The sequence below is a fragment of the Lutjanus erythropterus genome, chromosome 17, assembly GCF_056507025.1.
Source record: "Lutjanus erythropterus isolate fLutEry1 chromosome 17, fLutEry1.hap2, whole genome shotgun sequence".
NCBI lineage: Eukaryota > Metazoa > Chordata > Actinopteri > Lutjaniformes > Lutjanidae > Lutjanus > Lutjanus erythropterus.
In genome coordinates, this window is record NC_139333.1 from 15,155,552 (window position 1) to 15,170,964 (window position 15,413).

General features: G+C 38.2%; 1 protein-coding gene across 1 annotated transcript; it reads left to right on the plus strand.

The window, feature by feature from the left end:
- Positions 1-4,180: 4,180 nt before the first annotated feature.
- Positions 4,181-14,974, plus strand: rundc3ab (RUN domain containing 3Ab). The gene is made up of 11 exons (XM_084741467.1): positions 4,181-4,551; positions 8,994-9,109; positions 9,512-9,639; positions 10,768-10,853; positions 10,950-11,039; positions 11,147-11,227; positions 11,625-11,790; positions 12,233-12,390; positions 12,627-12,746; positions 13,547-13,647; positions 13,749-14,974. Exons 1-11 carry the CDS (start codon positions 4,445-4,447, stop codon positions 13,889-13,891), a joined length of 1,296 nt encoding a protein of 431 aa, XP_084597593.1. The 5' UTR covers positions 4,181-4,444; the 3' UTR covers positions 13,892-14,974.
- The last annotated feature ends 439 nt before the right edge of the window (positions 14,975-15,413 follow it).

Sequence of the window (15,413 nt, forward strand, 5' to 3'; positions counted from 1 at the left end):
TATTTAAATAAAATGAAATAAATTAAACTGAACTATACCAAATGGAATTGCTTTATCTCTTAACTTAATGTGTAAAAAGCTGTTTGTTATTTCAGGACAAAACTTAAGTCAATGCACTCATTTACGACATACTCGTAGTACTGGAGGGTCTCCTCATTCCATCTGAAATGCAAATTCACTTATTTTTATTAGAATTTCCTGTTGATTTGACCTTTATTAAATTAGGCAAGTATCTTTGAAGTTAGAAACCTCTTTTGCTAGGAAGAACTGGCCGAGACAACAGCATGAAATAAAGCTACAAGAAGGCTAAGTTAAGGCTGGAAGTCGTTCATCATAGAGGTCACAGTGGACCTGACTTCTGCCAGAGACATCTGATTCATCAATTTAATTTCCTTTTACAGACTAAGTGACCCAAGTGGCTGGAGCAGGAAACATGAAGGCTTTCTTCCCCTTCTATCTTAGCATCACCAGTATTATTGGAGCCAACAAGAAGGAGTAAAAGTCAAGGTTCAATACGATAGGTCCAGGTAGCAGAGCTCACTAAATGGTTACCATCAAAAGTCTTTTAAAGGACCATTGTGTAGAATTCAGTGGCATCTACTGGTGAGCTTGCAGATTGCAGCCTCCCCCTCACCAGGCTTATCTAAAGCCAGTGTTTGGTCTGTAAGTTTGGTTTCTAAACATGGCAGCCTCCATGGAAGAGGACCTCGGCCCTCTGTAGATATTAACAGCTCATCCTAAGATGATAAATACAAAACTTTTTTTTTTTCAGGTGATTAAAAGAAGTACAAATTCAACTTCTTTACTCAAGTAAAAATGAGACAGCCTCTAAAAAGCAAAAAAGTCGCCTTCTGAAGAACATTTCTACTGGCTGTTTCTGTGCAAAGCTAATGAACCTTGCCTTCTCTCAACAGTTGAATCTTCATCTCCTGTTGTTGTTTCATCTTTTATATTGTTTTTTGTCTTCTTAAGTCTGTTGTGCATTATATGCACTAATGGATACATCAAATAATCTTCTTTTCAATGGGTTATTGTCCCATCCATTTAGATTCAAACCAGTCTTTATTTTGGGAAGGCGGTGTGCAATGATGCAAATAAAAATAATAACTCCACTCAGATGCATTAAAACTAAAGCAAAAGTCTGTTTTGAAAATGTAATGAGTGAAGTATAGATATTTGTGTAAAAATGTAGGGAATAAAAGTAAAAACCTATCAGAAAAATAAATAGTCAAGAAAACATTACCAGTTATTACTGAAAATTCTTATACTTGCACAGTAACAAAGTATTTGTATTTAGTTACTTGCCACCTCTGTACACCAATGAAAACTAAATATTATATTCCATTTCTACAATATTGAGCTAATAAATCCCTGTAAATCTTACACACTGGTCCTTTAAATTTTGCATTTCTTTCTTGAAAACCTATTGGGTCACCTAGCTGTTCATATATCACACTGCCTATAAAATATACCATATTAGTACAGAAAAACACCACCGTTTATATTTTACTATATAATCCAAATGAAGTTGACAGTTAATTTGCTTTTAAGATGGAGCAGTGCAGAGTTATGTTCACAGCTTTATTATTTAAAGGGGCACTCAAACTATACAAATAATTTTCAGTTTACCTTTCATCTGGAGTATTATTCAACCGGTAAATACTTTTGTATAATGTTTTGTGTTGTTCTGGTGGAGCTTTCCAAAGTCTAAAAATAACCCTGATGAAGTTATTTGGGGTTCAAGACTTTTATCTGTCTCTTGTGAGTTCTCAAACTTGTGGAAGCTTTAAATCATTTGAGTGATTGGAGAGGATAATTGATAACGCTCTGCCTGCTTTTGCAAGAATGAAAACATTGCGAGTTAAAATGTCCTCACTGGTTGCTGCTACATGAGAGGTCAAATGAAAGGGAACTAAGTATCAGTCAATAGTCTTTGTGTCTGTTTGTTTTTGAGTTTCAGATCAGAAAGAAACATGAACCTTTAGACCCATAACACACATGTAACAAAATTAAATTGTGTACAATATTTGTAGAACACAGTTTGTTTATCTTTGTTATTAGGGGCATTTGAAATAGGTACATTAAGTGCGTTATAGTGATAAGGAAAATAGAATAATTTGTGATGTTTTATTTGAACATACATGCTTCAAGCCCATGTAGATTTAAAAGACATGAAACATTTGTCAGATATGAACATAATTTCCTACATTGCATACAAAGAACTTTGCTTCCCCTCTTAAGCTCAACAAATAAAATCTGCCTCTAAAAAGGTTCTCAAACAAGACTTTTAAAATAATAATTCAACCAGAAAAACCAAACAGTGAACATTTAGCCAATTAATCATCACATAACCAGTAAACAGGAAATAACAGTGAAATAAAATGAATCAGCCATTGTTATCTCTGCATATAACATCTGTTTACCTCTAAATCTCATTTTATATTGCAAACATTAGTCAAACATTTCACTCTGATGTTGTCAAAGCAGGAACATGGAGCATCCAGACATATGGAGCACCAGACACAGATATGCATGAGTGATTGCTCCTCCATCAGGACAAAAAAAAAAAAAAAATCCACCGACCCCCACCCAATAATGTATGGTGGCCACCAGCTGTCAGCTCATTAGAGAGGAAAAGGTTGGGGACCAGAATGTCACCGTTTGATGACACTTAAAAGCTGATCCAGGCTCCAGATTCAAGACAATCTCTCCTGGTAGCAGGAGGAGGGAAGATCAGTGAGGGAGGAGGTTGAAAAGGGTGCTGATCGGAAATTACAGAGGGAGGAAATGATACAGCATGCTGAGTGTGGTGCTGCCGCTGGTGTTGATGATATCAACCTTATTGTGCTGTACGTATTTTCAGAACAAGAATCAATCTACAGAGATTTCTATTATGACATACATCCACATTGCTTACAAGCAGTCTACAAAGGATCTCTGACACATAGATACACACGAAAGTCATATAATATTGCTGGATTATCCCTTAGAGAGAAAACTTGTATTGAAGTATACTGGACAAACATAATGAAAAATAAAATATACTGCAAGATGGAGAAGGTTTCAGCACTTTTTTATAATATATGTATGGTTATCTTCTCATCAATATTTGTAAAGACTGAGCCGTCACTAACCACAATGCATAGTCAATATTTAACACTTGGCTTAGCCAAGTTGGCTATAAGATATAAATATATATCAGGACATTATGTCTGTTAGAAATATCTTCATCTCATTTGCACAATATTGAAGTACATGTATGCAAAGAAAAAAGGTTAAAGGCGCAGTTCACCCCAGAATCAAAAATACATTTTTGCTCTTACCTGTACTATTTATCCATTCAGATTGTTTTGGTGTGAGCCACTGAGTTTTGAAGATATTGGCTGCAGATCTTGTTTTGAGCACTTTCATGTCCAAGTAGGAGCTTGGACGCCATTAAAAGGGACAGTTTGGAGTATGTGATAGTTTTGTATGATGTACTAACTGATTGAGTCGGTGTGTTACCTACAGTAGACAGTAAACAGTAAACATTGGTTTAAGTGAACACCACATTAGGAATATTTTCACTGCTTTACCTCAGACAACCTTTTGCGATGCGAAACTGCCATTATATAAGCCAAATATCGCTCTCACCAAACCAACCAAACTCCAATACTCAAAACTGAAATACAAAAAACAAAACTGTTTCATACTGACAGCTAAATATCTGGCCAATTGCTACAACCTGAGGGACATCCAGTGAAACGCCACCAGTTTAAGTACTAATATTGAATAACATTTTTGTATGTGTTCAAGTTGACTGCTGTTTGTTTGCCCATTGATTGATTTGAGTTACAGTGCCCTATTTATTAGGGGTTGTGACCCTGCCAAGAGGTATACATTTATTGTTGTTATTGTAACTGTTGTCATTGTTAGTTATTTATGACTAATGTGGTTATTTTTATCATTGTTGTTAATATTTGTTTGCTTTGGCAATAAAGCTCATTACATTGAAATGTGTATTTTTTTGTTTGGGGTGAACTGTCCCTTTAAAGGCATGCTGCACAGCAGGAAAACTGCCTCCTAAGTGTCACTCATACCCCTGAGGTGATTCGTCATGTTCAGTCTACATGATGAGAGCTGATCCAGTGACGTCATGATGAAGTCAAGTAAGTTGGGCGGGGACACAGATGGAGAGAGAGAGAGAGAGAGAGAGGGAGAGAGAGAGCAGTTGTCCTCTGTGGATGAGAGTAATAATAAAAACAGACCAACACACTGCGTGTTTCTGTGTTTCTGATGCATCCAGCCGCACCTCCTCCGACATAAGACGAGCTCCTGCAGCCGGCTGTCAGCGGCTCTGATGCGGACAGCAGTCAGCATCCTCTCTGTGGCGTCCACAAGTCAATGAGGAGGGCCGGTGGCCGACAGGGAGGGGTCCTTTGATTTCAGGGCTGCCTCCTCCTGGATGGAGTCCGGCTGTGTGCAGGCAGCGATGGCCATGGGAGATGTCTCGAAAAAAGCGTCGGCTCGGAACGTGGCGGTGGAGCGAAAAAACCTCATCACCGTCTGCAGGTTAGTTTTAATGCCCATGACAGACTGTCTGTGTGTTTATGTGCTCTGTTATAAGTGGAGATTTAAACAGGCTCTATGTTGCATTTATTCTAAGTGGCCATGTGATTTAATGTGGCTGTTTTCTAACATTAAATCGGTCCTGGTGCTTTGATTCTCTAACCACAGATAATAAATGCACATAAGGCATATTTTGACACGCACGCTTACGTCATCCTCATAATAAGTCCTTTTTATGAACTCTGTGCAGACAGTGGGCCTGTACAGACACGAAGCCTGTATGTGCATCAACGACCTTTCATCACAAACATTATTATTATTATTACTATTTTTAATATAAAATCTGATAATCCACAGTCAGACTGGCCTCTCTGTGCGAGTTTAGCGGTGTCATCTTTGTCAGTGCGATTTATTTTCTCCCTGCTGATGGCGTGGTTGCTATGACGACAACCTTCCTGGGGCAAGGACTAGCTGGCACCCCAGGGACTGAGGGCAGGGAGGCAGTATAAGGTACACCAAGTCCTGGTTGGACCATGTGGGGTTTTTGGATAACGGTCTGTACTGAAATGCTCTTTAACAGAGTTTAAACACATTCAGACATAAACATACTGTGTTTAAAAATGTAAACACTCGCCATTACAGTTATTAGGACAATTTAAAGCTGGTATTTACTTTTATAATAACAATGGATCAAATGACAACATGTATTATCAAAGGGGTCATTTGTACTCATGAAAACACAGAGAATTATCACCTGACTCTGCAGTTTCTCACAGCTGTATGCAGCATTTTAGCATCTTTCAGCTCATTGTTTTGGTTTTCTGACTGGCAGCCTTACAGTTTGGTTCATTCTCACAGCTCTTATTAGTGTCAAGCTGACTCCCCACCAAGCCTAATCAATGAGGATTTTTAATTTAAATGTATTTTAAAGATGTGTTTTAGATTGAACAGTCTCAACAGCTGTGAACGTAGTAGTGCAATGTGTGTAGTTTAGGTCAGTAAATAAATGCTACAACTCCTCGAGACCCAAGCCAAGTTTCCATGTCTTGCTTGCTGATGAAGGGGGTTAGATCCAAAGTTAGCAACAACTTTCCCCTCAGGTGAACTGACCTTTAAGGTGTACCAGCTCTTCTCATTTTATTCTCTTATTTCTGTGGACCTAACAGGGCAGTGTGTGTACAGTTTAGGCTGTTTGTTGGTGAATCAATGCGTCAACTCTACATGACTCAAGGGGGTTAGTCCCAAAGTAAGCGACAACTTCAGCACAGGCTCACTTAAGGTGGACCAGGAGAGCTATTGTCATTTGATTATCACAAAAATTCTGAGTATTGGTTTCAACTGCAGTTAAAGAGCTCTAAAAACAACTGTACGCTACACTGTCAGCACCACACAGCAAACAGACACAGTTAGCAACTAGCTAATGAGCCTTGTGCAACATCTAACTGCTAAAAAGTCAGATGTTTCCGTCAAGAGTTGGTAGAGACCAAAATCAGAGCAAAAAGGAGAATTAATATTTGTCAGGGGGCCAGAAACATAACTCATATTAATGCTTATACTTTGTATCTGCTAGATGTAAAAGTTTGTCACCTTTAATGGTGGTATGAAATTGCAGTTTAGTGATGTATTAAGCTAGATTTAGGGTTTAATAACACTAAATTTGGCAATAAAATATATATAAGATTTTTATTCAGAGTAAACAACATCTTCGCAAACAAAGATTAGAAATTTACGCACCTAAATGACCCTTATGTTTTTCACTCTCTACTCACAGATACACAGATACCATAATGCTGCAATCGTTCGTTCAAAAGCACAACAAAGGTGTAAATCCTGGCACCAATGCCGGCTCTGTCTCTGAAAATGCTGCTCGTTCTGCCAAGATTCAAGTCACTGATGTTAAAGTCAAGTTGGAATGTGAGGCTAAAGACATCAGATAACTCCTGTCTGTTTAATGTGTCTGCTTTAAGCCCAAATCATATGACTAGAGTCATCAGACTGGACACGTGGACTCCAGTCACATGTCGTATCTTACATTATGTTTTTGTCACGCTGTATGTAGAACACCTATTAAATAAACACTAGACTCAAACACACATTCAGACATCTGTGCAGGTGAACAAGACTGCACCTCTGCTGAGCCACAGACAAGCCTATCTGGGTCATGTCACGTCCCCGCTGTCTGTAATACAGTGAAGACACGGGGGATTGTGCTCGTTTTGAGGATAGTCAGCCAATTATTGTCCGGTATCTGGCCACAGTCGGAGCAGCTGAATAAGACATTGTTGCCTTAGGAACAATGGGGAGTGAAATCACTTGCTTCAATGGCCTGCGTGAGGATAAGCATTGTCTTACTGACGCACACACAGGACGTAAACTGACTATAAAGTGCTCAGATATGTTTCACGAGAAACTGTTTATATTTGGTCACTAAAACTCAGACTGTGAGTCAGCAAAACATGGCCAATATCCATCCATATCTATTGCAGAAACCATGTCTACAGGGTTTCTTTGCTCCATATGGCCCCTTTCACCCTACAGCATATCTCTGTGTCACTGGACAAATAGCATTTGGCAGGTGTTCTTGCAGCAAATAGAGCTGCTGAATTATTTAGTCTCCAGAAAAATATTTAGGAGTGGTCATTTCAGGAGAAGGATAATGGTGCCTTAAATAAACTTACCACAGCATGGAGGATTATAGGTCATCCCAGTTGACATAAAACATTTAATTATGCAGGTGCATTGTTACACTAGTCTCCACATTAGTTACTTATAAATATTTAGCCATACTAGCTATTTAGGGATGGTAATGGTGGTTGGTTATTCCATCACTCAAGCTTCTCCAAGTGCCCCATGAGGTTCATATCATGGTTTTAAATTTAAATTGTAAATAAAAATCCCATTGTAATAAGAATTTGTCTTTAATGACATGTCTGATTAAATAAAAATAAAAATAGAAATTCAAAATGTCTCAGTGCCTGCTGAATGGATTGCCATAAAATTGATACAAACAGCAGTCGATTTGATCAGCAGCCACTAGCAAGGCCAAAGCTCTCTATATTGTTTAATAGTTCAGAGAATATATAGCTCCAATGTGAAACTGACAGGGTGTAATCACTTTGGTGATCCTGTGACTTTTCATCTCACGCCATAATCAGGACAGATTTTGAATTTGTCCGGTTTAATGACATTTCCATCAGCCTCAGCTGTACTTTATGTTTAGCGCTCTTCAGGGGGGCTTGAATCAGTGTCAGGCGAGGCTCAGTAAATTGAAGTGAACAAGTATTATTTATCAAAAGGCGATCAGATAGAATAGCCTGAATGTGTCTAATTTTGTTAGGATTTTCTTTTCTTTTTTTTTTTTTTAACAGTTTTTTCTACTTCCCCAAACTCAGAAATAAATAAATGCTGTTGGACAGTATTTGGTGTAATCTCTGAAGGTATGTTTATCAGAAATATTAGGCTATCTTGGCTCCTTTCTCAAAGCTTTGTCTGAAGGCCCACAGTCTCCGACTTTAAAAAAAAACCCTGCATTAAACTGAGATAAACATGTTAGCTTTGTCATTGTGAGCATGTTAGCATGCAAGTGTTAGCATGTAGCTCAAAGCACTGCTGTTCCCAAATAAAGCCTCACAGAGCCGTTCACTAGCCGCTGCCATCGACTCTCCTGTATTCTTAAGAGCTTTTTTTGCCACAGGATATTAATTTCTGAAACAGACTGCTCTTTTTACAGACTCAATCCTAATATTTCACTCCTGACTGTAACTATGCTTTAAACTGTTCATCCTAGCTGAATTTGTTTTTTCAAATTTATTCATGTGCTCAAATTGTTCTCCACAGACTACAGTGAAGTGCATCACTAGCGCTCATCCTGCCAGCCATGAATGTCGGCCTATATTACATCAGGCTGGAGTCATAAAGTAAAGCTGTCCAGGAAGAAGTAAATTGAGTTGTTGGAACTTCCTGAAAGCTTAAACGCCTTCTTCACAGTAAATGGGTGACATCAGACTGATGTGGAAATGAGAGTCAGCTGGGAAAAGATAATACAGTGTGACTGTGGGCAGGAATCAACAAATGAACATATGGGGTGAACATACTGCGTGTTTAACAACTTGATCATGATTCACTTTCTGTTTGATTTCATCCATTTTACAGGTTTTTATTATCCTTGACTTTGTTTCACTGTTATGTTTGCAGAACAACAGGTTCCTAACGTGGATTTATGTGATTTCGTTTTATAAAGTAGAGATTCCAAGAAGTTTAATTACACTTTAATCTATGACTTGTTCCGGTACAGTAAACTGAAACAAAGAAAGCAGTAATCCACTAATCTGTTCCCTGACTGATCTATTCCCATGGTGATTTTATTACTGGAAACTGAATTCTTTGTTTGAAACTTCTCTTTCTCTCTCTCTCTCTCTCTCTCTCTCTCTCTCTCTTCCTCACAGGTTTTCAGTAAAGACGCTGTTAGAGAAATACACAGCCGAGCCCATAGATGACTCATCAGAGGAGTTCATCAATTTTGCAGCCATCCTTGAACATATCCTCAGCCATCGTTTCAAAGGTAATGAACCTGCAAGGAGTTTGTCCAGAATAGACGGCATGTTAAAGAAACTCAATAAAGACTGAACAGTAAATAAAATCTGGCATCAATGCAAAATGTTCAATTGACTCATTGATGGATATTTAGAAAACAATGTAGGCTTATATCCAGCTTTTAACATTATTAATTAAGAAGTGCTTTGTCTTTAAATATTAAGTAGAATCAATGACATAAAATAACATTTATCACTGCTGAAATTATTACATTAAGTCAATTCAAAACATGCTATCTTACGTGTAGTATGTTGCTATGTATAATGCATGACTTTCTAAACAAAATATAGTAATACAAAGGCTAACATTGCTGCAGCAAAATCAACATACAAAATGCCCACAGCAATATTCATGTCACATTCTTCTTTAGGATCCAGCAGCTGGTTTGATGGTCAGAGGAGTTTCTGGGACTACATTCGTCTGGCCTGCGCTAAAGTCCCCAACAGCTGCATCAGCAGCATCGAGAGCATGGAAAACATCAGCACATCCCGAGCCAAGGCAAGTCTTATATACAGTTACAGACAGATGTCTCCACTGAAATATCTATTAAAGAGGTGGCTGAGTTTGAATGATCATAGAAATATTATAGCAGTATTATAGGAATACTACAGGCAGCAGTGTGTCTCTTGATCCTTCGCTCTCTGATATATTCAACTAAACAGCCCATGTTCCCTGCACTCTCTCTGGTAATAAGTGGATGGAGATGGGGGTTGGCATGTTAATAAGGGGGATAGCATCCTACTTCATCCCCCCTCAAATTGCTGACTGGCATAGTAGAATAATCATAATCATAGGAGAAAATACCTATTTTAAAAAGATGGAACGGAAAGCTCTGAAAACTGACTTTCACCCTGAATTTTATGACTTTGTTCTTGATTGTTTTGTTGTTGTTGCTGTTGTTTTTGTTCTCTCTTTAATTGGCCTGGTTTGAAACACTTGGTAGCATAAACGTCAGTCAGATTACTGTTAAATTTTATCCTGGAGGAAACAGTCGGCTGAAATGTTGATCTTTATAAACTGAAATAAATATTTACATCTGAGTGATGAGGATGAGCAAATAAATTAACCAGTGAAACAAGAAAAATGTCTGAATGAAGGAAGGCTGTAATGCAGATTTTAATAATGCTCGACGCACTTTAAAACTTGGCTAACTTTGCAGCAAAACGTTTCTGTTTGGCAGCAATAAGTCTGCAGTTTCCTGAAATAATGTTAGTAAACATCTGTACACGAGCATGCTGCATCACTCTGTTTATGACCATTGTTAGCAGAGGTAGAGGTTGTTAAAAAATATTTAGAATAACAGATGTGTTTTTGATTTGATGTGACTATTTCAAGGACTAGTGTGTAAGATCATTAGTATGTTTCCATTTGTGTATACTTACCTGAAAATAAGAATGGTTGTGTTTTTGTTAACTTAGAATGAGACGTTTATATTTACAGAGGCTGCAGACCTTTTGAATTTTTTGCATCGAGTTTCCCGACCACTGTAGTTTCTCCTACACACTTTGAACAGGAGACTGAGAAAAGAAAAGATGTTTGCAAATCTGCAAGCTCACCACTAGATGCCACTAAATAATACACACCGGCCCTTTAAGTGCATTTCTTAACCTCTGGTGACTCCTTCAGGGGCGAGCCTGGATCAGAGTAGCCCTGATGGAGAAGAGGCTTTCTGAATATATCGCCACCGCTCTGAGGGACAGCAGAACGACCAGGTCAGAGGACACACACGACTAACTTTACAGTATAGCGTCACCGTATCCGAATCAGAACCGTGTTTCCACTTGGTCGTATCTGTGTCTGTGCTTTAGGAGGTTCTATGCAGAAGGAGCCATCTTGTTACGAGAGGAAGCCACAGTCCTAACAGGGATGCTTATAGGTCTCGGAGCCATAGACTTTAGGTGAGGAGGACATTTACACTGTGACGTTTTATCCATTAAACTAGTGAGTTTAGATGGGTATGTATATTTTTTTTGTCTTATTTCTGTGTTGTCTCTTTTTTTTATAGTTTCTGTCTGAAAGGAGAGGCATTAGATGGGAAATCTTCTGCTGTGATTGACTACACACCGTACTTGAAATTCACACAAAGGTATGTTGATGTAATGTATGTAAATTAAGCTTTCTCACAGTGAATTTACTCTCTTCATAAAGGGCCACTGAATATTTAGACTCTTGCTTGAAAAATAAATGATCATTTCCAATATTCATCTTTCAATCCTGATGTTAGATTTTTGCCAGTAAATGTACTTCAATCTTACTTTACATGTTTCGCTTCGGTATCCTTCAGGTGATTGATATTGGTGCATACCTGTTTTTTTTAAATCAGTGTGGAGATGATGTAAAGATGCCACAATAATCAGTTACAGAAATAACTTTTTACTTGACTATGAATAGGAAATGTATGCCATTTCGGAAGCTCAAAGATTTTACTAGCATTGACAATGCTGGGCGCTTGAAAACTAATAATTTGGCTGTTTGTGTTGTAGCTATGATTACCTGAGTGATGATGATGATCGACAGAGCGTCGACAGCAGCACAAGTGATGACAGCGTCCCCGAACATCCGTACATCCCCCTGGTCACCGACGAGGAGAGCTGGAGCACAAAGTGTCGCAAGATGGAGCAGAGGTTCAAGATCGTCAATGCTCAGAAGGTGTGCGGCCGTCTTTTTTGTTTTGCTTGAACATACACAAGATAGGATCGCTTGAAGACATAGCTTGACATTTTGGGGAAAAAACAAATAAGTGTATTTACCAAAATGTCAAACTATTCTTTTAAATGAATCAGCTGACACCAGTTTAATGGTGAATTAATACTCTCTTTAAAACTGATTAGATAAATAAAATAGCAAAGTGTTAATAGTCAATGTTAACTGATGCCATCAAATAGTGTCAGTTACTCTTATATGTTAAATATGACATATAAACTTGTGTTTTTTACTAGATAGGGTTGAGGAAAAGTGGGCACACCCTAAATCTGCAACATCACAAAATAATATCTATATAACACTGAGCATCACAGATGGATGATGTCCAATGTGAGTATTCGAGGGTGGATGTTTTCTCTCACTCAGCGTGGATGCGTGTTGTTGTCAGGGTTACCTGGAGGAGCTGGTGCGCCTGCGTGAGTCCCAGCTGAAGAACACAGAAACAGAGAACAAGAGGCTAAAGGCCCGACTGGAGGAGCTGCAGAGTCACAGCATGCAAGAGAAGAAGGAGCTGGAGGCTGTCGTCCTGGAGCTCCAGGAGCAACTGTGAGTGATGGAGACAGAGGATAGGTTTCTTACACATATTCCTCAGTGCATGACTGGAAACAGCAAAACTCTGGCAGAATTAGAAAGGATCACCATCTTATACCACATTTTCTATCATTTAAAACCACTGAATGTTGTTGAAGTGTTTTCACTGGTTTAGTTGAAGGTGTTGGTGTGTCTGTATCAGAGGCCTGGATTTGATTATTAGTAATGTATTGTGCCCTCATGTTTGTTAGGACAAGCTTGATTCCATGTGACTCCAGCCACCTGGCCAAAAACCTTTCAATCCCTCTGGTCAACCAGTGGCCGTCACTCCAGCCATACAACAACCAAGATGATGTCAAGCTTTACCGCAGGTTTGTCTCCTGCTTACATGCAGCATGAGTGTTTTGTGTTATAGATAGTTTTTTGTATCACACACACTCTGCATTATATACCATCTACATGTGTTTAATATAGAAGAGCATAATTTTGTTATATTGAGGAAGAAGTTGCCTGCTATACAAAAAACAATTGCTTCTTATGTTTTTAATTTTATGTACACAGTAAATGTGTTACTCATGCATATATTTAATGTTATAATTTATGTTGCACATATCACATATTCACTGTATGCCTCACCATTACCAGCTGCAGCATTAGTGATGCTTGGACATTAAATCATTGCTAATTATAAACCAGTGATATTATTTCTATCATTCTGAAATGACCCTTTTCTGGATAATGAATGCTTTTGCACCTATACTTTGGTACTAATTTATGTACTTTTTACCCAAATAAGATTTTGTATGAAGTCTCTTGATTAATCAATTAATCATGTTTATATAAAATTCTGGAAAATAGTGAAAAATGTCCTCTATAATTTCACAAATCCCAAGGTGATGAAAAAAAAATTACATGCATATACCGTATTTGGGGAACTGAAATCAACACATGTTGGTTTCAGCTTGTTTGCATATTTTACACTTTAAACTAAAAATAAATAATAAGCTCTAATAGCAACTTCAAATATCTATAATTTTGAAGTGGCATACTTCAGGTTACCTGACAATACATACCAAAAACAAGAAAAATATACAGTACATTTCCAGCCAATAAACTTCTGAAAAGTTCTCTACTGTACTGCTGACCCACTTTAACTTTCTTTGACCTGTAGGAGGAGTTTTCCCAGCACAGAGCTGCTGTCAGTGGAGATCAGCCTGGATTCAGACTCCCAGAGGATGGAGGGGAAACAGAATGGAGGAGCCTGGTGCACAGGTGACATTTTACACCGTACCACATTGTGAGGTAATAAGTGAGTAAACCCACCTTCACACTCGAGCTGACCCATCCTTCGTATGTCTGTCTCACCACTCCAGAAAAGGACTACACCCCCTCCATGATGGGCCTGTGTGGGTCCTTGGCCTCCCTCCCAAGCTGCAAGTCTCTGGCAAGTCTCAAGTCCAGTGAGTGCCTGGTCCACATCAGCACAGAGAACAGTCCTGCCCTCTCTCCCAGCTAGGGGGCGCCAAAGAGACACTGCCAACCACTTCACAGACACTGAGACAATTCAACATGAGTTCAAAAAGACTACATTTGGTAGGAGGACAGATGCTCTCTTTCGTGGCCCTTACTTGAGTCCCTTTACCCTTACGCTCTGAGCCCAGCACAGTTACACCTTTTAAAGTGAAAGAGTAGCCTCCATGTCTGGGACTGTCCGACAAAGATGCAGGAACAGCTGCTGTACTGCCTAACGGCCTCCTTCAGTTTCACCGTCTTTAAATGTCCTGACATCCTGAAATGCAAACAACTGGTTCAAGTTTGACCTCTCTTACGTCACGACGCTTGATTTTGTGCACTTACAGTCATGTATTTGTACTGGTCACATTCATCAAAACTCACTGTAGGTTGGTTGTTCTGTATGTACTTGTCCATTTGTCTGTGTCTTACCAGTCTGTCGGTGTATCTTACTCTGCCTCTTGCATAATACTGGCAGTGCAGTGCGGGATGGATGAGCTGTTATAACCTTTTAGGGAACAGAAACAATGTTTTGCCATATTATATTACACTATTAAAAGAGAGATAAGAAGAGAGGCTTATACTGTGCTGAGTTAAAGTGGCCAGACTGTTTTATGATGAAGATTATTTAATTAACAGATGCAGCTTTGTGATATTAGGATGAATGACAGTTTAGGCCTTATTCAATCATACGTTAGGTTAGATACAAATTTTAGGTTGTGACATACAAGACCTGTCAGGCTACCAAGGTTTGCAGAGCCATTACAATGTGAACATAAAAACAGACTATTGCATACTAATGCAAAATGCATTGTGACTATGCAGAATGAATGTTTTCATTGTCTTTTTCTACAAACCTGGCTTGATAGAGTAGTTTAAGCAGGACAGAAATTAGTGAATGTGTGTATGTGTGTCATTTGATTTTTTCTTTATGATCTGTTCTTTTTATATTACAATTAATTTCATGACATACTTACTTCTATCATTTACCATCATGTAAATTGCAATCTCATGCAGTGTTGTTGAGAGTTGGGATATGTTGTGTTATTTAAAATTGCAATAAAACTGCCTTTTTTGAAACATTAAATGCTGGTATGTGGTAGATGTGTAGATTTTTTGTTGGGGGCAGTTCACTGTCGAGATGGCAATGTCAGTCAGTCTGTCAACTACTTTGGTTCAGACTTAAATATTAAAAAAAAAAAAAATCAACTAATAAAATATGATGCATTATAATAGATCAATCTACCCAGCAGTAAATTAAATAGCTAAAATAAGCTCCACCTTTACAAGCTGCAACATAAAAGAGATTAACACATTAATGCACTTATAATTATAATCCAGTAGCCTAATATAATGATTCTGTAATGGGCCATTCTGCACAATGAGTACTTTAAGTTTGGTCCTTCAATAATTTATTTATTTATTTTTATTTTAATGCTGATACATTTTTACTTTAGTTAATATTTTGAATGCAAGACTTTTATTTGAAATTTGAGTATTTTACACTGTGGTATTACCTTTTACTT